The sequence below is a fragment of the Manis javanica genome, chromosome 1, assembly GCF_040802235.1.
Source record: "Manis javanica isolate MJ-LG chromosome 1, MJ_LKY, whole genome shotgun sequence".
Taxonomy (NCBI): Eukaryota; Metazoa; Chordata; class Mammalia; order Pholidota; family Manidae; genus Manis; species Manis javanica.
Window position 1 is genome coordinate 119,709,811 of NC_133156.1, and position 23,149 is coordinate 119,732,959.

The 23,149-nt window shown below is 41.7% G+C and overlaps 2 protein-coding genes and 1 long non-coding RNA gene across 6 annotated transcripts in view; 2 read left to right on the plus strand and 1 right to left on the minus strand.

Annotated features, from left to right (window-relative positions):
* DAB2 (DAB adaptor protein 2) overlaps positions 1 to 6,950 on the plus strand; it is a 46,753-nt gene extending 39,803 nt beyond the window's left edge. For all 4 annotated transcript variants that reach the window (XM_037002565.2, XM_017670314.3, XM_017670315.3 and 1 more), the window contains 4 exons: positions 3,188 to 3,796; positions 4,310 to 4,419; positions 5,005 to 5,075; positions 6,553 to 6,950. In XM_037002565.2, the coding sequence (XP_036858460.1) occupies positions 3,188 to 3,796; positions 4,310 to 4,419; positions 5,005 to 5,070 (785 nt within the window). In that variant the 3' untranslated portion in view covers positions 5,071 to 5,075; positions 6,553 to 6,950. The remainder of the gene's footprint in view (positions 1 to 3,187; positions 3,797 to 4,309; positions 4,420 to 5,004; positions 5,076 to 6,552) is intronic.
* Positions 6,951 to 12,889: 5,939 nt separating this feature from the next.
* LOC118969140 (uncharacterized) lies at positions 12,890 to 21,686 on the minus strand. The gene is made up of 2 exons (XR_005057039.2): positions 21,063 to 21,686; positions 12,890 to 14,444 (listed from the first exon to the last, which is right to left on the minus strand). It is a non-coding gene; the product is annotated as an uncharacterized lncRNA (long non-coding RNA).
* The window catches only part of C9 (complement C9), a 53,119-nt gene continuing 48,449 nt past the window's right edge, over positions 18,480 to 23,149 (plus strand). The window contains exon 1 of the mRNA XM_017670316.3: positions 18,480 to 18,637. Coding sequence (XP_017525805.2) covers positions 18,561 to 18,637 — 77 coding nt within the window. The 5' untranslated portion in view covers positions 18,480 to 18,560. The remainder of the gene's footprint in view (positions 18,638 to 23,149) is intronic.

A 23,149-nucleotide genomic window follows, 5' to 3' on the forward strand; every position in this document is an offset into this window, starting at 1 on the left:
GTACTGGCATTCAGAAATGGTCATTAGCTCACGTGAACCACTGAGCCCATCTGTGGCAGGACACTGGGGAAGGCTGCTTGGCTGAGGGCTGGCCCTGCTACCCTTTGCCCACAGACTCCACTTCTTTTCTGCCTCCATGGCACAGTCTCAGGAACTCCAACAACAGTCTTTGCTATCCAGCTGGGATTCTCTTTGTTTTTCTACTTCCTGGCACCTGTACAAGTTCCAAATAGACTCAGTCTTGGGAAGAGGTTGGGGGCTGTAGAGGAAAAGGGACTCTCTTTCCCATTTTGTGAAATTTGACCAGGGATTCTGGCTTTCTCTGTCTCCGGTCCAGTAGATCATCAGGACTGTACTTTGTTTTATTTTCCCTCCACAAAGGAAAATACTTCTGTCACATTAATTCTGTTTAATCACACTTAGAGCATGATGGCAAGAGGGGGTTGTTACCCAACTGCTGAGTGGCTGATATCCCCGTGGTCAGGAGAAGCCAACTTGTTCCAGGTCTCTGCTTGCATCTACACCATCAAGAGACTCTCCCTAAGCACTTTGTGTCTCTAGGGGGCTTCTCCCTTTCTGCATCTTTTTCCTGAGCCCCCAAGTGAAGCTGGTTTTTGCTTCTCTTTGCAGGAGGTTAGGGAGCTTGCCTGCAGCGCCTGCAACTAGATCACATCACAGAGTTTTGTAGTCTAGTATCAATGCCCTGAAGAATTTTACAGCCAATATTTAACAAGTCAGTCTGAAAATACAGCTGGACCCTATAACTGTTAATTTATTCAGACGAAGTGAAGCTTTTTGGCGAGGTGCCCCTGTTGAGGCCGTGGGGTATACAACTGCAGAATACTGATGATTCTTCCAGTTTGGACATGGGACTCACACTGAGCTCTACAGTATAGCCCCTGTCCACCCACAGGGATCCTCCGCCAAACCATGAAGGTTGTAGGTCTGGCTTCCGCTAGACCCAGCTGGGGGGCTGTCTCTTCTCGAGAACTGGGGGTGGGGAGAGGGCACTGTAGAAAGCTGAGCCTTCAGCTTTGATAGCTACCCTGTGTTTTAATCTAGCATCAGAAGGTGATAAAATTAACTTTCAAACCCACGCTCTCTTTTTCTTTATTCCTTGCCTCTATTTTCTCCAGTGGGGTCTTAAATATCTTGGAAACACAATGCATGGAATCAGGTAGATGGGAATGAAGGCTGGCATCAGTATATACTGGGAAAGCCTATAATTCCTGGCAAATATACTATTTTTCTCTTTTACCACCACCACTAATACCATCTATGGCTAAATTAGCCACACATTTTCCTAAGGGAAGGCAAGTCATCCATCATGAAAGGTGATCAAATTCTACCCAGTTTGCACATCCAATTAGTGTAAATTATTAGTGAGTGACTCTGGCTTTGGTTAATAAGACTTAAATAAATTTGTTTTAAAATGTTAACCATAACTTTGCTCAAATTCAACCCACTTTTAGAAGCCTATATTATAGAATCTAAGAGAAGTTTTCCCTTGATTCATTTTGAAAGGAATATGATATTCTTTAGTGTAAATGAAATATAATTTCTGTATGTGTAAAATAAGCATTTGAATTAACATTCCACTGAAAAGAAAAAAAATTGTCCTGTCCCTTGACGCTAAGGAGGCAGAACAGGAAGAGATGGTGCTGGATTTGGAGCCAGTATGCCTGAGTTTTAGTCTCTCCTGCCACAGACTATGACCTTCCCACTCTTAATAATTAGTATCTTGTATCCAGTTCCCTCGCCTCAAAAACAGGCATGTTAATTTCATAAAAATGACCCTTTCTGAAAGCCACTACTCCCTGTGAGCACACTGCATGTGTTCATGGCCAGATAGCCAGAGTTCACAACAGAGTTGAATCAAGTAACACCAATCCCCAATACTAAGAACATTCAAGGTAGAACATCTTGGTACAACAGCCCTTGAACATCATTTTCAAAGTATTTCTCACTCTGGAAACAAAACATTCCTAACCCAAGATTGAAGGCCTTTTCTTAGTTTGATTAGAAAACTTTCATAACTGAAGAAAGCTCTGCTCCAAAGCTCAAAGCAAGTAGGTTTTGAGTGCAGAGCATCATTTGTGAATAGGTATGAGGCTGAATTTAGGTTTTCTGTTCATGGTGACAGTTTTACTAGGTTGTTAATATATGTGGGAAGAGGCAGGAGAAAAAATGCCTTAGGTATTAGAACAAGCTGTTGGGGAACGCGCTTCTCAGGAATAGGGAAAAGGGAACAAATATTGGACAGACCTGAATTGTAGTGATTTGACTAACTAATCAAAATGGTGAGGGTGTAGGAGATGGAGCCATTGTTCCACAGAGATCAGATAACCAGACACAAGCCAGTTACCTCAGAAGGTTTTTTTGCTTCACATCCTCTTGTCTTGCTCCCTTCGTCTCTTAAATACTCTTCTAACTTCTGGCAAGGTCTAGTGAATGACACATGGCAGGAAGCACTTTTATTTGAAACAGCTCTCCCAGGATAACCAGGCTTTCCTCCATTTTTACATATAAAAATCTAAAACTATCTTGGCATCATCCAACTTTTTTCATCCTTTCGTATAGCTATGTCAATCTTGGCAGCATTTAAAAACAAGGAAACTGAACTGGTTTCTCCAGGATGCAAGCATGTTGAGGCCTACTGCACGTACATGATAGCTGGTTTCCAGAAGACTCCAGACAGAAGCCAGCTGTCAAACGAAAAGATCAAATCAATGACTGAGAATACCCCATGGATTATTTTAATTAACTACTTCATAATCAACATATGTAAATGTATTCACTCCACAAATAAGCTCATGCTACTGACAGGCTCTGCTCTAGCTGTTTGAAATTCAGCATCTGTGAATACATATGGAGAGACTCATTTATTCATGACTAGGTATTTATGGGCTGTATTACCTTTCTAATGAGGAAAATTAAAACAGGTGTGGAAGAAAGAACGGGCTTCAAAATGCAATCAGGATTTGAATACTAGCTGTACTGTATTAGCTAGTTCATCTTGAGAGCCATTTAATGTCTCAGAATCTATTTCCACATCAGTCTCACAGCTTAATGAAGGTGTTTACCACATAGACGCTCTATAAATGCTCCCCAGCAGGTTGTGATCTCTGAAATTCAAGAATCCCCTTCCAGCTCTCTCCTGATGAGTCCTTTCCCCCACTTCCTTCAGGTGGCATGCCAGTTGCACCCCCTCAGGCAGGACCATGGAGCCCATCATCTTTAGTCTTCACTCAGCCTACTTCCGTGGTCCCGGGAGCCGTGATGGGTGGTCAATCCTCAGGATTCGGGCAGCCCATCATCTTTAACACAAACCCAGCTGTTCCAGGTTGGAACCAGCCTTCTGCTTCCCCTCCAGCCCCTGCTGTTTGGGGCCCATCAGCATCTGTGGCACCCAACACATGGTCATCAACAAGCCCTTTGGGGAATCCTTTCCAGAGCAATATTTTTCCAGCTGCTGCGCAGCCTGCTTCCATGCTCTCCTCTCTCCTGGCCACTCCTCCTCAACCACCTCCCAGAACTGGCCCTCCAAAGGACATCTCCAGCGATGCCTTCACTGCCTTGGACCCACTTGGGGATAAAGAAGTAAAGGAAGTGAAGGAAATGTTTAAGAACTTCCAACTGCGGCAGCCCCCTGCGGTGCCCGCAAGGAAGGGAGAGCAGACTTCCTCCGGGACTTCAAGTGCCTTCTCCCATTATTTCAACAGCAGAGTTGGCATTCCTCAGGAGAATGCGGACCAGGATGACTTTGATGCTAATCAGCTGCTGAAAAAGATCAGTGGTAAGCTAGCTACCCACCTCTCTGTCTACTGCACTAACAAGTGTTTCCACTGTCATATGAATATGCAGAGCTTCTTTTTTTTTTGAGAGACAATTTAACCATTCACCTTAGGGAGCGAACCTTTACCTTCGCTATTTCTGAGGGCTGGCCCACTGGCCCAATGCTGCCCTCTTGTGACAAATCTTAAAAGGGCTGCCAAGACTTCTTGAAATTCAGTGGGGTGTGGCATCTGGAGAGCTGTATAAAAATGCCTCAGCCACACTCCAAGGCCTTAACTGCGGGAATTCTGAATCGCTCACACTTAAGAAGTATGCATGGCTTCCTCTTCTGAGAAGGGATGAATCTGCCTGTAATAATCATTGGGAGGCCTAGTATTTGGTGGTAACTTTTGTTCTATGGGTGTAAATTTTAAAAGTAAGGAACTTAATTTCTAAGATAAGCCTGACTGGAGAACTTTCGACTATATTTAGGGAGAGCTTGCCTACTGACTACTGGAGATTCTTTTCCTTCTAGAACCACCAAAGCCAGCTCCCAGACAAGGTGCCATGCCAGTTACCAAATCTGCTGACAATGCATTTGAGAACCCTTTCTCTAATGATCCTTTCAGTTCATCACAAGCCTCTGTGAGTATCAACTTCAAGAAGCCATTGTTCCAAAGTACATGCACTACAGGGCTCCCACCTCCTGAATTAACTTTGCTTGTCTAAAAACTCTTTGATGGTAAAGGATGTTTGAATACGATTTATCACTGAGAACCATCACAACTCAAACTGGGGAAATGATTATTTTTGTGGGGACTACTATCCTGAACTTGAGAAATGAACACCATACAGAAAAAGTCCTTTGTATCACGTTTAGCCTGGCTCATGATAGCATTCTGGGAAAATAATTGAGCTGAAATATTATCTTAAAATAAAATCATTCAAAGATTTAAGTTTCTGATTTCCCAGCCATGATTCTTTAGCTCATAAAAATAATATTTCCTATCTGGAGGAGGCAAACAATTCACATGACCTTGGCTTTGATGTTATTAATAAATATAGCATATCACCAATTACAAGCAGGCAAACACAAATCATTGTAAACTGTACAATATCCGATTTGTCTGGGACCTAAGTGATTTTTAAAGGAATTTGAGAAGTCTTAATTACAGGGGTTTTCTTATAAGTGTAATTAATCTTATTGTCTGGATGGTTTTATCTTCATAGATGACTTCTTCTCAACCCACATCTCCTGATGTACATAAGGATCCTTTTGGAAATCCTTTTGCCTAGCTTCTGTAAGTGGAAGATCCTGTTAAGCTTAGATTTGATGAGTAAGGGTGACCCAGGGGGTGCAGATGAAATTTTAGTTTTGGATTGGGAAGAGGTTAAATCCCTCTGTAATTTAGTAGTAATAGATATGGAAATCTATGCTTAACTAATTCAATAATGAGTGGGCTGGGCACTTAAGAATAGAATTCTTATACATAAAAAAATAGTAATATTCCCATGGGATATGGATTTCTATCATCTCCTACTCCTATTTCTCATATTTCAGTTCTATATGGAAATAAAACTCCACACAAAACAGCTCTCTTGTTTTCTTACCTTCATATTGAAGTGATGATCACAACTCTTCTGCCTCCTAAAGCAGTATTTCTTCCTTTGTGGGGGGCCTCAAACTTAGTCTGAAATTGTCTGATGGTATTAAATCCAAAAGTGGGGACAGCTGCCAGTTTCTCCAAAAGCAGTGCAAGTCCAGATGAGTCTACAGGTCAGTTCTCACTCGTAGGTTTTACCCTAGGTAAATTATTAGGTGTAACTCTCCGAGACTGCTGGGAGGGCTCAGCATGACTGTTTCTTTCTCAGCGTGAGGGGAAGCAACTTCCCCTGATCTTAAAAGGTTGAAGTTAGTGGAGGAAAGGAGGTCTGTCTGCCTTTTAAAGGACATAGGGCAGAGCTAGTAGGGGAGAACTGCAGAAGAAAGCAGAAGAGCCCAAGCCCATTTTTTTTTCCAGTCTGGCCCCATCCACGTGGGACAACTAAACTATGTTGTGGCCCGTGTAGAATTAAACTATTTTAAAAAGATAAGTATCTTAAACCTGACATCAATAATTAAGATCAAGTTATTTGCAATTTGGTTAATCCTCTGCACTCTGCTTCTACAACGACAGTGTCTCTCCAAGAGCTTCTCCATAAAACCTGCCTCTGAACATGGGGTGAGACTATTGAAAAGGCAGATTCCTGGGCCCCACCCGAGCCCTAGGGAATCTCCCTCTGGGTGTTGAAGCTTCCTTTTAACAAGCATCCCCTGTGATTTCTAATGCTAATAAAGCAGTGTGAGATAGTGTAGGGTGCCAAGTCTTAACAGAGCCTCCTGCTGGCCCACCTCCCTGCCACGGGAGGCACGCCCAATCTAACACAGTGGAATAAACTACACTAGGTGGCTAGGAGGATTGTTTGCTCTCAAACTGTCTAGATTTCTCTTTGGAGGCCCTTTCTTCCTTAGATCTTGAAGGAAGGATCATTTTGGTCAACCTGCTAAACCTACAGATTGGAGTGGGGGAGGACAACTATCTTGGGAGAAAAGAATTGACATTAGGGAGCATTTGTGTTATTCTTTCTTACAGATTTAACATTTATCTTATTCAGTGCTCTTGCATCAGCCCTAGGGAATAGTATTATTGACATTTTAAGTAATGACTTGATATTTAATGCATAGATATTCAAATCCAAAATTCTAACCATGTTTTTTTCTTCTCTGTAATTTTCTAGGAATTTGGCATGCTGACTTTCCAGAGGAACAAAAAGACTGGCTTTAGGAGTCAAGGACAAAGCTAATAGCCAACAAGTCCCGACCTCTGCCCTTGCTCCAGCTTTGACATATTATCTGTTGCCTTATTTCTTGCTGCCTCTTGCACTTGTAAAATGCCTTTCATTTTCTATTTAGGTTAAAGCTAAATTGAATCTATGGCTTTAAATAAATTAAGAACCTAAACTCTCTAGCATTTTTAAATGTAAATGAAGTAGTTTCCATACTTGAACCCTTGCCTTTTGTATCCCTAAAACCTTCTAGAACACTTTATCATGTACCCTCTGGTTAAGAGATGCAGCCACCACAAACCCTTTGATTATACTGTTTTGAATAAATTTTAAAATCTTTACTGTTCAAAGTTGTTTTGGGTATTCTGTTTTACAGCATGCAACCTAAAGATTTTAGTAGAACCAAACACCTAATTTAATCTTGCTTCAGACCATCACTTACAGAGTATTTGTCAAGTAAAATCTAAGCATGTCCAACTTCTCCTTAGGCATTTTGGAATCTGACACATGTAAGAACCTATTTAAAAGCATAACTCTCTTTCTGAAGGTCATTTTTCTCTCAAGGGCAATCTCTTGCTAGCTTTTGCCAATGAGGGAAAAGCATTATTCATATCTCCTCCTTCCTCCTTTCCTTCTGATTCCTTTTTCAGTCAGTTTTGCTCCTGGATTCATATAACAAAATTCCCTTCACAAGTAACAGCTTTTTATGGATCAAAAAAACCCAATGACTCACAGGTCTGAAACCTCTCCACCATCTCAGTAATCACTAATTCCAGTAACTAGAATTGCAAAAGGGCACAATCTTTATCTTTTCTGTGGGATAGGAGGCCATCCTTTGGAGCTGAAGTCCCTGATGAGCAATTAATGTTGAAGTAAACTGAACTCAACTCAGCAGTGAATGATTGTATTCTTAAGAGCAATACATCACAAAGTTAAATGTGATTGTACCAAGCATATAGATGCTTTTTTGGGTCAGTGCTACACCTTAATGAAGTAACTGGAAAACTTTCTCGAAGCCACAATCTCATAGTTGGTAGGAAGATAAATTGGGCAGAGGGAGGAGGAGGGAGAAGCAGGAGAGCCGTAGAACAAGTTTTTGGAGGTATCACTGAAAATCTAATGTCTGCAGTATTTCTCTCATCCTTGGACACTTTCCCAGTTCGTTTTCAGTCCTATTGCTCGCACAGTTCTGAAGGGTTTGTTCTTGCCAAAAAGAGTTTTATTTTGTTTTTTGTTGGTTTTTTTAATGCTGTCTCTTGATACCTAATGCTCAGGTCCTTGTGGATGTTAATCAACCACAGACAATGTTACCTCTGGGTAGAAGAAGAGGGTGACTGCTAAGGATCTAAACAGGATAGTGCCCTCATGAACCTCTCTGGATTAACCCCAAGCAGCCCAAGCTGAAGTCCCGGGGTTTTCTGTTTAATGGTAATAGCTGATCATGTATGGCATAATTTCTATCTGGCTTCCTACTCGGTCATTATAAACACATATTTAAAGTAGTATTTTATAGTCCAAATACTTAAATGTGCTAAACTGGAGGCATTTATTTCTAGGAAGTTGAATTTTTGAAAGTAGAAAAAGTTTTGAAAGAAAAAATCAGCCACACACTGTTTTGTACATACTCATTTCTTTGTGCACTTTTCCATATGCAAATAAAGCTACGTATCTACTCATGTCAATAAACTGGAGTGGCAGAATCTCAAGTCTTATTATCAGTTTATTCTAATACTTGACCCCCGCTTTGAACTGATACATTAGAGTCAAGGCATAAAATACACCAGTCTAAGGTGAGCAAAAGTTAGTAATGATGCATTCTAGATCGTCACAAAGCTGAAAAGAAAGTAGAAATCCATGAAATAACACCATGAATAAATTATTGTCTTATATCTTTCAATACCTATTCTCCTCTCTCAGCCCTATACATATTCTCTTCCTGGGAATTCAGTAGGAGTCCAGGGGGGAGACTTGTCCCAGAGCAACCTTGACTGACATCTAGTATAGAAGTCATTTATCAGTGAGCACTTGGTTCACATCTTTTACCGTTTGCCTCCCTTTGTTCTTTATTCAGAGCATGTTTGACCTCGCCAAGTCCCAGTGGCATGGACTGGTCCAGGCTAGTGCAGGCCGCTCGGGAGAGCTTCTATGTCCGCTAGGCAGGCCAATGATCAGACATCTGTAGCAGAGGGACACTCTTAAACTCTCTCCTGGTACAAAAGTTTAAGACTGTTCTTCTTTTCAAGAAGACCTAAATCTACAGGAAAGATGACCTCAAGACATGTCTTGCTTGGATATGGAAGTCTTAGTGTTAAACTTGACTTTTCTAAGGAGGAAGACAAACCTGGGGGTGGAGGGGGTCACTGATGGGTGTTTACTCTTACGGGATGTTCAGTACTATTACCTTACCTTTCCTCTTAAGTGAAACATTCGTCTTTCTCACAACAATGAGTAGAATATAGAGAAAGAGATGCCACACAAAAGGAGCCCCCAGTAAGCCACCAATGAACTGGAGAAGGCTGCTGATAAGAACATGTTGCACAGATTATGTGACTTATCCGGATGTTTGGCAGTGTGTCGAACCCACGGAGCTTGTGGGCTATTTTCACGTGGCTTAATCTGCAGGATCTCACCAGAGGTTAACCCTTGCTCATGTGAACAAGGAGAAGACATCCACTGTAGTGCGGTAAGAACTGCTGTTGACCTATTGGGGAGAGGTGCTCACTGGAGTGTCCCTGTGAAGTAGGAACAAACATCTTCTTTACGGTCTCTTTAGTAACAGTGGCTTTTCCACCTGTATGCCAGAAGTTCAGTTTTTAGGGTAATCCTGTTAAACCTGAAGGAAGGTTTCATTTAGGCAGAAGATATATCAAAGCTAAAAGCTGAACTTGAGCAGCCAGTGCACCTCCAAATTCCTCACATAAAGGCAATGCAAAGGGAGAAGGGATTGATTTTTCTCAAGATTATCTTGCATTTATGAAGTGCTTTACCGTTTACACAACGTAACTTCATTCTATTGATACAATAATCTTGTGAGGTGGGATCTGCTATTGCTCCATCTCATCCAAGAATGGTATCCAGCTATACAAGGGCTGCAATCTACTCCAACTCTTAAGGAAGTCATTTCAATGGTATTTTATTGTAAAACTATGCATTATAGTAAGGAGACCTTCTCAGTCAGCGATTTCCAATTTCCATGCTAAATAGAGAGAGCCAAGCAGAGTGTGATTCTGTGTCTTTCCTGTGCTGAAAGCAGGGAGGGGGGAAGAGCAGAGGAAGTAGCTAACTCAGGAGTTTGACCCTGCAGTAAGCTGATGAGTGAGGACTCTGACCCGTGTTCCTGGAACAGGTTCAATCCAAAGTCCTCTAGTGAAAGACAGGAGCTCCCCCAAAGTCCCTGGTAAATATGTAAGCTATTCCCACTAGAGGAGATTGCCTAATAGTAAAATGCCAAATTCTTTCTGGGAAATGTTTTAACTAACTCCCTTCTATTAAAAATAACTAAGGCTCATGTTCTAAGTTGATATGCCAAACATGGTCACACAGCAGCAGACTGGTGACCTGCTCTAACTACAGCAGTGCTGCTGGACAAGGTCCAGCCATGTGTCATCTCACCTAATGAGGGCTGGAGCCCCTCATTTGTCCTTGCCTCTCTGAAAGTATGTACTTAATTATTGAGCCTCTACAATAAGCTGAAATCATATGAGTGCCAGTCTCCAAGAGACAACAGTGTGGGCTAATCTCTGGCAAAGAAACTGGGTTTCTGTGGTGACCAGAGATGAGGTGGTTATAAAAGAAAAACAAAACAGCCTCACTCTGATAGTCATGTTTTCTGTCAATTCTCCCTCCACGTGGTTGACTTCAGTCACTGTTATTTTACCTCATTTGTGACAGGGAAGGATTATTGCCATTCTGAAAGATACAAGGGACCTGAGTGGGCTGTGGCTGTTTCTGGGGTGTGTCTGAGGCTTCCCTGACCAGGTTCGTACTTACAACCTATTGATCATCACAGAACCTTGTGTTTGGGAGCCAGTAAGGGGGCTTTTGGAACAGGAGCTGATAGAGAGAGGGGAAGAGGAGAATCAAAGTGTCTGTGCAGTAGAAACACTGTGTAACACTAACCCAACTATTTTTAATCCACTTCTCAACACATGTACATTCTACCAGTACACTCTACCTTTCATTTACTAATGAGTAAAGAAAAATGGGGGAAAACAAGGAACTATGGTTTACCCTTTCTTCCCTTTTCTTCTATGCTGTTATATCCACTGTATGAAGATGGCTAATGCAGGGAAGTAATACTATAAGAATGGTAAGATATAACAACATCTCTCCATCATTTGTGTTTTGTGGTGGGGGGATGCACATGTTAGTTCAGACAGTGTGTGGGTCCTCTCAGGGCTGTCACTCAGTCATAGACATAGTACTCCCACCTCACACTCACTTTTCCTTTGAGTCACTGAATTGCTATGTATCATGGAGCCACCTGAATTCCTTGTTCATGGGACAACATAAACACTGCCCACAGGGTAGCATGGAAGAGGAGACACAATGCTTGTTCCCTCTGCTCATGTGTGGATTTTGCTTTCAAAACAAAGTCCAAACATAAAAATTAAACATTTCAAGATAGCAACAATAGAGCATTAAACCCAGCACAGGCCTTTCTGAGTGCCGAGCCCTGTGCTGGTAGCATGCCCTTGAAGCCAGCCCTGGCAAGGGGGCCTTGGACATGTGTGATGGATTACCTAATAGATCTTCCACACATGCAGGTGATAGTTTAACCCAAGTTGGCCCATCTCCAAATGCAGATCACAAGGGTCTTTGACTCCACAGAGCCCTCAGAGCAGAAGAGAAGCATACGAGTGGAGAGCAGAGTCAGCAAATCCCATGGTATGGCACCCTGACTAGAAGGTAGGAGCTCAAGAATGCAGTGGGCTGGTTTCTGTGTGTCAGCATGATCACCAGAGACAGTGAAAGTCAGAAGAGAGCAGGGAACTCAATGCCACTGCACAGGAGGCTTTGATGGTGACATAACCTCATTTGAACTCGATATGCCCTTTCAGTTGGAAGGATACTGGGGGAGAACTGTAAAACTCCTGAGCTCTCACTTGCTGAAGTGCTGCGCAATTCTCCAGGTTCCTTGACTGCAAGCACAGCCCTGCACGCTTTGGACAACAATAGTGAATTCACAGATGGGCCCCAGGGGTCATTGAACAATAACAGCAAACATCTTCCCAGCACTTGCCATCTACAGAGGCCAAGTGTGTTACATAAAAAATTCAATTTTCATATCAGCACTGTGAGGTGGTCTGCTATTTCCACCACCATTTTATAGACGAGGACTCTGAGGTGTGAGGAATGTAAGGAACTGTCTGAAGTCACAAAGCTAGCAAGTGGCTGAAGTGAAATCCCACCCTGGGCTCCAGCACTTAACCTCCCACTAACCACTGAACCACTCCAGTGCATCCCAAAGGTGGCCCCACTGCCTTTACACCTTTATGTCTTACACTCACCGAGATTTTATTCTCTTCATAGGAAAGCTAACCCTTGAACAACACAGGGTTGAGGGACACCAACCCTTGCACAATAAGTAGTATAACCTTGACTCCCCTAAGTACTAATTGGTAATACCCGACTGTTGACTGGAAGCCTTACTATAGCATAAATAGTCGATTAACACATACTTGTCTTTTATATGCATTACATAGTGTATCACAATAAATTTTTTTTCAAGTTGTTACAAACTCCAAAAATTCTCTCAATATATTTATTGAAAAAAATCCACATGTAGGTGGATACTTGCAGTTCAACCCTTGTTAAGGATCAACTGTACTTTTTCCTCTTATACTTCCTATAACCAATAGGCTTAACACTTATTTTTAAGCTTATGCTTATTTTTAATTAGGCAAACTTATTGCCCTTTGGCCTTTTCAAACTTTGAATTAAGTAGCACTTCAAAGTTTCAATTTTCTAGTTGTTTTAAATGCAACATATCAATTTAACTTCATACTCGGCCCATTCTAATTTTTTTTAATTTCCCATCATCATGTTTAAATGTTTTTAATACAAACCTCAGACTATTCACAATGAAGGATGGCTGTGAGTAATGTTCTTCCAATTTCTTCTGTTATAAATATCAAACCATCCTGCCTGTGCTCACAGGCTAGGTGTGTGGTCCACGGGCAATGAAAAGACTGTTCACACAGGCCCACTTTATAACAATAACTGTTGTATAGTTTCATCAAAATCTAACATCCAATGATATCATGCTCTTAATGAACCAGATCAAAACTATACTGATGACACAGTTTATTTTACACAGCGTTTTTTCTTCATCTTTTAATTTGACAAAAATGAACCTTTGAAGGGTGAGACTGGAAACTGAACAGGTGAATACAGAGCAGAGACACGCCCTGCAGCCCATCCACAAAGCAGCACACAATCCCGGACAGAGAAAAGCACATCAGGAAAAAGAAAAAAATGAAGGAGATAATACTGGACCAGAAATAGGATTAAGTTCCTGCCTTAAATCATCTGTAATTACTGACCGGCCGTATCCCTAGAGAAGAAGGACTAGCAGACGTGTCTGCAGGAGACAAATGTATTCTAAAACAGGGCAAAAAATGTGCTGATGCCACATGCAGGTGCAGAGAGAAACTGTATCCATGTTCTGCTTTTTTCTTTCTTTCTTTCTTTCTTTCTTTCTTTTTTTCTTTCTTTCTTCCTTCCTTCCTTCCTTCCTTCCTTCCTTCCTTCCTTCCTTCCTTCCTTCCTTCCTTCCTTTCTTTCTTTCTTTCTTTCTTTCTTTCTTTCTTTCTTTCTTTCTTTCTTTCTTTCTTTCTTTCTTTCTTTCTTTCTTTCTTCTTTCTTTTCTTTCTTTCACTCATCTGCTCTTTCATGTGATGTCCAGTCTGCCAGGTGTGAATGCCAGCATTTAGATGGTCCTATAACCTCCATCTGGTCATTGTCACTCCCTCTATAGGTAACTTTGTCTCTTTTGGATATGTGCCCAGTGTTTCAGATTTCTTCCCTTCTTCCTGCTCTTCATGACAATGTTTGGTTTTATGGGTGGGGGTGGGGGCCGGTGAGTAAGGGGCTGTTGAGGAGGGGTCTGCATGCTCAGGCAGATCCTCAGACCCTAGAGCATGCACCTCGTCGCCCTGCTCACTGCCTTGCTGGCATCTGTAGCTACAGCTTTTGGCTGAAGAATGGAGGCTCCGTTCCTGTCCGTGCAGTTGGGGGCCCCCATGGCCTGTTGGCTCTCCCCGCTGCCTAGGTCCCCACCTTGGCCCTCACTCACACCGGACTGACTGTAAGTGACTTTCTATCACTGCCACGTTATCCTTGATGTAGCAAATGTCCCAGCAAGCCTGCCAGCCACCGTCCTTATCCCTACTCAGAACAGAGGGGCTCATGCTATCCGCTGTGGCACAGGACAGTCAAATCTGGTCCCCCCTCCTCTGCCCAACCACACACCACAACTGCTTTTATTCTGATTTGGCTTCCCCATATTGGGAAAGTCCAGATGTTGGTGTCCCAGGGTTGCAGATGGCAAGGACAGAAACATCTGTGTTTGATCTCAACCTACTTGATATGCTGGCCCCATCCTGAAATCTGGCCAGAAGGAGTTGCTCAGAACACACTCTCCAGGCCTGCCGCTCCACCTCTGGCCCCCTCCCTCTCACAATTTCTCTGAGCCAGAGAGGCTGTCTTTCCACATTATCTGTATCATAACCTATGCTGTCCCCACTGCTTTGGCATTTATAGGTGATCATTTGCTGCTTTATTTCACCATCTCCTTCCCTGGGCAATAAGCCTTGGGGTTCAGCCTTGAAGTTGCAAAGAATCTAGAAAACATAATTTTTAAGAAAGAAATTTAAGAGAATTTAAGATCTACAAGGCATCATCGCCTATTATATTTAGTTGGGTTCACACGTGGTTAACTGATAAATCTGTATACATTTTTGTCCTCAAATACTACTTTCTTTTTGTCAAACTCCTGGCTTCCAGAAGCCAAATATACCTGAACTGAGTGAAATCAACTAATCATCCAATAACTATAAAATAACTATGGAATAACTATGAAGTAATCTCTAGGAGCCTGCTTAATGCTTGGTGTATTGTCAAAATATTCAAACATAAAAAGCAAAGAGAACTTCTAGATATAGAAACCAGAAAGACAGTTGTGACTAATTAATGAAAATAAGGAATATAAGAAGAGCTTCCTTGGAGTTACAAAGCAAGAACTATGTGTTTGATTATATCCATCAAATTTAGCAATAAGGAGGTTTTCAGTGAAGTCATGGAGGCAAAAGGCACATGGCACTGTTTGAGCATAGTCATGCAGTAAAGAAAGATGATACAGAATGCAAGAGTTTGGCTAACAAGGGTAATAGCAATAAGAGAAAAATCAAGGAATTAGGTAGAATTCTTCAAAATAAAAGAAACTGGAGCACATTCATGGGCCGATGAGAAGGAACTGACCAAAATGAAGAAATTGAAGATGTAAAAGAGAGAGAACAACAAATTCAAGAGAATCCTGGAAAGTCAAGGTGCATGTATAGGGCAGCAGATAGTCCTAAATAAAAGCAGGCTTCCTCTTCCTCTGAGATTTGATTGAGATGCAGAGAACATGACATGAGAGCAGCCCACAGGAAACCAAAGGAGCTTCTGAGTTAGTGGGTTGCAGCAGGGATAAGAACCAAGGAGAACAAACTCAACCCTTAAAAGAGAGATCTGGAATCTGATGCTGTCCCTACTCCTGACTGTCTGATGTTGGAAATGTTACTTCCCCTTTCTGGACATCATTTCCCCCATCTGTATTAATTTATTCATCTATTAATGCATGCAATTCAAATAGCTATTGAAGCCCAGTGTGTACTAGGCACAATCCTATATATTAGGGACATAGCAGCAAACAAGACACATTAAAACCACGAGGTCTGCAGTGGATGGTCATCTCAAAGTCCCTACTCAGTGATTCTAATTACCTCCAGCAAGGCATGTGCTCCAAGTGAAAACATTACAATTTCATTGCAGCATTGTAAGACACATGGATCTTTCGGAATTCAGTTAGAGGCAGATATAGAATGAGATGGTGGTTTCAACTTGAGATGTCTGGTCAATAAGAGTCTATGAAATCACTAATAATAAACTTTCAAAAAACTGTTTCCATCACTTTAAGAGAGCCAAATGGAAATTACACTTAACACATTTATATCACCTCAGTAAAAATTAAGTGTTTCTGCCTGATGGTCATATATTCTCACATGCACATGCGCATGTCTCTGTCTTAAAAATGAGAAAAAGTATTATTAGTGTGCAATAAATATAATTTAGTACCACAATATTCCCTAACAAATTAAAACCAGTGGGAAATAAAAATGTTTTTTAAGTTCCCTGAGTAGTGAAAACTTTGAGAACTCTCAGCAGAGTCTTAGAGTTTGAAGACATGGTTTGTTCAAATCTCACCTCTGCCACTTCATGTGTAGCCTTGGCAGTGTTTCTCTGAGCCTCTCTTGTAAGATGAGAATAAAAAAGCTTAACTTTTATGGAGTTGGAAGAATTTTGTGAGGGAATTTATAGTTTCATGTTGCTTAACATGGCATAATTAAATAATAACAACAGAATCTGGTAGTGTGGTGGGGAAAGCTGGAGATGTGGCATCAAACATACCAAGTTCAAATTCCAGTTACTCACCACTGGGGGTGGGTGATGCTGGGCAAGTGATATAATCTCAGAGCAACTCAGTTTCTGCAACTGCGACATGGGTTATTTTGAAGACTGGACGAGATTATATGTAGATAGATGAAAGATAGATAGAGATGTTGATAGATAGGTAGATAGATAGATAGATAGATAGATAGATAGATAGATAGATAGATAGATAGATAGATAGATAGATATAGATAGATAGATGATAGATGGATAGTTTAGCACATCATAATAGTCCAATAAACATTTATCCATTCTGTTCTTTGGAAGCCATTAAATGTTTGCAAATAAAGAAGGTTATTATTTTCATTTCTGTAGTGTAGTGACTCATGCTTCATTTCCCCTATGTATACATTGAAATATAAATCTCATTTAAAAACATCTCAGATATGTGATAGATGGTAAGGGCAGAGAAGAGTTAGAAGTATTAACAAAATGTAAAGCATGTTGTATAATTACATATTTTATTTGTTTTTCTGTTACTAATAGAATATATAGTTAATATATTATTATTATGCTCTACTGCTCCTATTACTTTGCTACATTACATTTAGCCTGAACCATGGAGATAAAATAAATAGAACTCCACAGAGCAATTCAGCATTCAACAAGTCTGCAAAGAAATTCCTCTTCCCAATCACCTCCAGTGAGTCTCCAAGGAGAGAGGTGATTTTCAATCTCCATTCACCCCTAATTATCAAGTCAAGTATCACAAAGGCTAATCAATTGGCATTAAGTCTAATTAGCTTTAACATCATCTTACCCTGCCTGCTTCAAGTCCTTCTTTCATTCTTTCTTTCTGTATGTATCCTGGCAGGATCCAAAGAAGCCATGTAAGAGTTCTGAGCATTGTTTCATCATAGTTGACAGATTCATACTAAACCTGGATGCAACCCACTTGTCATTAACTAAGACTCCCAAGTGTCTGGGCATAGATTTATTCATTGCCGTACTTGCAAGTGTTGCCATACACATTCGAATCACCTTATTAGTTGGCAATTCTGCATGGTCTACAGGTCAACAGTAAATTCAGGCACCAATGATATTAGTCCCATTAGAGACCTCAGGCTCTCTGCATGAAAGGAGAAGGGGCAAGAAAGAGTAGTGAGACAGAGAACTCAGATTTTAAGTAGAACCATTAGTGGAAATATAAGGCAGTACTACAATAACTAGCAGTATATGTTATCCTCCAGCCCCAATCCCTGATTTATTGCTCTTTGTATGTGTTCATGTTTGAAAATTGCCTATTTGTAATTAACAAATTATTATAAAATTTCCTTAAGTCCTATGTCAGTGAATTAAAAAATAAAACTGAATGACAGATATATTGCATCTCATGTCTTCTCAAGGTGGTCATTCCGAATTTCAGTGCTGGCTTCTCATTTGAATAGCCCAGCAGGCTTTCAAAAGCACTAATGCAGAATCCCACCCCACATCATTTCAACCAGAATCAAGTGCAAGGTAAGCAGGCCTCAGTGATTTTTCACAGGTCTCCAGGTCATTTTATTGCACAGTGTTTTAAGAGCAGCTGTGATGTCCACTTTACCTGGGACCTCCAAAACACCATACCCTGCCCACAGTCCTTTATGGTGGGTTAGAGCAAATTATTCTGTCACAGAATCCATCTTGCTGACAGGTTTGTTTCTGAGATAAAAAGGTCATATCATCCTTCAGGATATTGTAAATACCTTAGGGAGTTTACTTGGATGCTTCAAAACAATGCACTCTGTCTATAAAGAAAGCTAGATTTACGGTTGCATTCTATACTTTGCCTGCCTGTTAGGAAATAACCCACACAGCTCCTTCTCAGATTGGAACATCTATGTCTGTGTTTTCTAGTCAGTACAGTTCTTTCATTAATTTTGAGTTTATGCCTCTATAGGAATGATCCACAGACCTTTTTTCCTCCAAATTGCACATCCCCTCATCTTGCCTTCCAGAGTATTGAGGATGAGAACCACTTGGGTTTTTGTTTTGTTTTTAACATGTTTTTGTTTTGTTTTTAACATGGCACTCCTGCTAGTCTTAGCAATTTGGCACCCACAGGCTCATTGTCCAAATGTACTTGTCCACATGAGAAAACAGTAGGCTGAGAATTACGAAATGGCTCTCCTTTCATTGGACTTCAGCTCCCAGGAAACCCAAAATCCAGAGTGAAACAATTATTGTTCCCTTGTCCTCTGGCCTTCTGCAAATAAAAGCTTTGTAGGACCTGTCTGGCCATCCCACTCGGAGCTGCCTCGCCAGAGATGTATCCCGGCCAGTGGCTTACGTTTGCAACATGCATCTTAGAAATAAGCATCCTGAAAGCTGGGCCCACTCCTAGGTGAGTCCCTTTTCTGTTTGTCTTTGGAATTTCACTGTGGGCTTTGATGTTGCAAATCTACTTCTTAGCAGCAAAGCAGGTAAAAAATTTCAGCCCACATTGAGATACATAGCCCCAGAATTTAGACTTTGTAAAAGGATAAGAAAAGATACAGGGTGTGTCTTTGAGAGTTTTCTGAGGAAAGCTGCTGCTATTTCCAGGGATTTTTTTCTAAACAAGGTGTTTGAAATACAAGGCTGAGATAGTTTTTAGATACTTAGAATTATGAAACAAAGCTGATTTTCATCAGAGTATGACCAATAGACCAAGGTTGATCAATATCTATCACCTAAGAAGTTCAAAATTAGGAAATTTATCTTTCCTCCACCACCTCAATGTCTAAGTCTTTTAACTATTGTGTACATCATCCTTTAGATCCCACTTCAGGCAAAGGTGAATCATTTTGCCTCTCCTTACAGCCTAAGTTTTGTCCAGAAGCACACATTGTGTTCTCAGGTTTAATGTAATTCTTCCATTCAAGAAGAATCACCACAGTGTGGTCCTGTCAGCTATAGTTCCAGTAAAGACACTTACTTTCTTTCTTTTTGCTCTGATCCTGACTGGGACATGAAGCCCATGCCAAGCTTATCCAGGAAATAAATCAAGCAGACACTATGTGCTTATGGAATATGGTACTCAGAATGCTGGAAAACACAAGGTCTGTGTGATCTGAAACAGCATGGTCCCATCTGGTGACAGTATTGAAATATTTCCAGCTTTGACAGTGTAGGTAGGGGCAGCTATCTGCCCAACACTGCCTCCCGCTCAGACATAACTGACCTGTGTTCAATCCCCCCTTGGTCATTTGACTCTTGGTTTAATCAAATTCTGTTTTGGACTCTGACATCCATCTCAGGCACATCTTTGCCTGCCTCTTCGCACAGTGGAGGCTGCCATTGCACCTGGGCCCCCCTCAGCACGTGGCTTGCTCACAGGGCTGCATCTTCCTGCAGGGGTCTCAGAGAGGTGCTACACAGACCAGCACAGGTTCGGGTGAAGTGCTCCACCACACTATCCTTCATTCTATTGCTTCCTCTTCCCACATTATCTAAGAAGAATTATCCCACTCAGAGGGGATTGGGGAAGGTAGTTACTGAAAGTTGCATTAGCCTTCTTGTACTTACCCTTTTTTAAGTTAAAATAATAATTTAAACAACGCATGAATCCTGTATTGTGACTCCAGCTATTAAAAAAATGAGAGGCTATGGGGAAGGCTTCAACTGCTTTGAAGTTAGGACCCCCTGGATCTGGGCCCCATTCAGCTGTTTTCGGGAACCAGGAGGCCCTTTGCCTGGTCCCCCAATTCCAAGCAGCTGCACTGCTGAACTAGATTTGTCTTCAAGCGCCCCCACTGCCAGGTCCCTGAGAGTTCATTAAGGTTGCCCTACTCTGAACACTCTGTGCTCTGCCCTTTGATACAGGGTTGAGGTCAAAACAAAGTGTTCAGGTCAGTCAAGAAGTGAGATACCTAGTTCAGCCAAAAAGTTGAAGTTTGCAAATGTTTTTTTTTAATGCAGTTTTGACCAGAGTGGAGCACTCCTCTGGAGCTAGGCTCCCCAAACTCAGGTGGACACACCATTGCTGACCAACCCACCATGTAAATCTGGGAAGGTCACTCAACCTCTCTGTACCTTCATTCCCTCATCTGCGGGATGCTGAGTGTACCCATTTCCTAGTACCACAAACTGGAAGGCTTCAAACAACAGAAATGTATAGTCTCACATACATTTCACTCTGCTGGTGAAAGTTCAAAAAAATACAAACCCTACAGGGACATGGGGCAATTTCAGTAAAGTCACAAAAGTAATTTCCTTTCAACCCAGTTTTATCACTTCTATGAACTAATCCTCAGGTACAATTATCCACTTGAAAAATGATATATGAATAAGGGCATTCTGGAGGCCAGAAGTCCAAAATTAAGATGTCAAAAGGGAATATTCCCTCTGAGACCCTGGGTAGGATCCCTCCTGGTTCCTGGTGGTGCCTCAGTCCTTGGCTTGCAGCAACATGACCCCAATCTGCCTCTGCCATCATCACAAGACCACCTTCACATCACCTTCCCTCTGTGATGTCTGTCTGGTTTTATAAAGACACCAGTCATACTGGATTAGGGCCCACCCCCCAATAACTTCATTTTAACTTTATTTTCTCTGTTAAGACTCTCTTTCCACATAAGGTAACATTTTGAGGTGCAGGGGTTAGCACTTCAATGTGTTTTTTTGAGGAAACACAATTCAACCCATAACAGTACCAATGATAGCACCTACCTAGTAAGGTTTTTAGTGAAGGCTAAATCATTATGCATGTAGTGAACATACAAGATCTGTGCCTGGCACATGGTAAGACCTCAGTAAGGGTGAAATACTTGTTAAAATAATAACCTTACCATTACTTTCATTCTGATATGCCTTCTGGTTCAGGAGAGGAAGGGATGGAGTTCAGCAGGCCTTCAGGGGATACCACATGGCTGCAGATACTTATCTTCAGCCACAGCTACGGTGCTACTGCTGAGCTGCTGGGGATTTTCAGTGACCATCTCTTTGCAAACATGAGTGTGTTTCCCCAAAGCCTCATCAGCAGGACCTCTTAGCCAACTTGGATATATGACAATCTCATGGGTGAAAAAAATGGCATCTCCAAATAGTTGCTCCCCTGCATGTGAGCTGTCGGCTTGCGCACCGGCTTCCTGTGCAGCAGCCTCCTCAGGGACCGGGCTCCTGTAAGTCTGCCCCTCTCCCCTGCATCATCAATATCTCCCGTTGTGCCAAATCATTCCTAGCAGCACACAGACATGTTGTAATGTTTCCTTTAAATGTTGTCACAGGCCTCGGCCTTACTCTAGATGTGCCCACTCACATCCAGCCTCATGGTGTAAAATGCCACTTATACTCTGATAATTCTCCAGTTTATATCTATGGTGCACCCCTCTTTCACAAGCCAAATGTCTGATTACTTAGTCAACATGTCCTTTTGAAAATCTAACAGGCAACCCAAACTTAAAATGTCCAAAACATACCTATCCATTCCTCCACTCATCCTTACCCAACCTGCACCACTGTTCACCAAGTTTCTCAGGTAATAACCTGGGAATCAGACTTAACTCCTCCATTTGTATCACTCCCACATGCAATCCATCAGCAAATCCTGTTGGTATTACTTTTAAAATATATCCCAAGTCTGCCCACCTCTCAACAAACCCACTGTTACTATTTCAACCCAAATTATTATCCTTTCTGGTCTGTATCCAATCTTATCCACTCTCCAGTGTTAAGTTCTCCCTCTAGCAATGACAGAAATCTCAAAAATCTTTTGAAAACATAAGTTTGAATGCTACCCCTGCTTCTTTACTACTCTATGGATTCCCATCAAGCTCAGAATCAAATACAAACTCCTCGCCACAGCCTACAAGGCATGAGCTGCACCCTGCCTTTTCTCCACGCACGTCTGCCACTCTCCTTTATGCTCACTCTGCTCTGTCACTATATCTGCTGGTGCTCCAACACGACACCTCAGGGCCTTTGCACTTATTTCTCCCCAACTTAGAACACTCTTTTTCTAGACACCTGCATAGCTTCTCTCTAAATTAATTCAAAGACCTAATCAGATATCACCTTCTGTTCTGCTCAGTTTTTGCTGTGTAACAAATTATTCCAAGATAATAGCTTAAGGTAACAGCAACAATTATTTCTTTGGCTCCTGAGTCTAAGGTTGGCTACATTCAGTGGAGCAGTTGTCAGAGGTCTCCCACATGGATGTAGTCAGAAGTGGGCCTGAGGTCATCATGATAGTTTCTTCATTCATGTGCCTGTCCCCTGGGCAGGGAAGACCCAGAAACCTAGGAGACTGGAACGACTGATTCTTCTTAGGAGTGTGTGTGTGTGTATATGTTCATGTGCGTGTGTGCACGCCACGAGGTAGACTCCGGGCAGTCGGCTTCGTACATAGTGATGAATGCTTCCCAGAGCAAGTGCCTTTTAGATAAACCAGCAGATCTTGCATGGCCTTTACTAACCTAGCCTTGAAAATCATGTTGGGTCACTTCTACTCTATCTTGCTCATCAAGGCATTAACAAAGGCCCCACCAGCCTCAAAAGATCATGTGGGCTCCAACTTTGATGGGAAGAATGTCAAAGAATTTGTGAATACATTTTTAAAGCACCACACCTCCTCTGAGAGAGTTCTCTCACTACCCTATATAAGAAACCTCCTTCCTCTACCCAATGCTGCATATTTTCGGATATACCCATTCATTGTATCTCAGTAGAATGTAGAACCCACCAGAATGTAGGCTCCATGATAAAGACACTGTCTTGAAGCTTCAGGCATTAGAACAACTCCTGGCACAGAGCAGGGTCTCCAGAAGGGTCGTTAACATGAGAGGAGCACTTCACTAGGACCTGGGAAATCAGGAAAGGTCCTGAAAAAAGGGGGATGTTGGACACTGCTATTATATTATCTTTTCATCTTTATAAA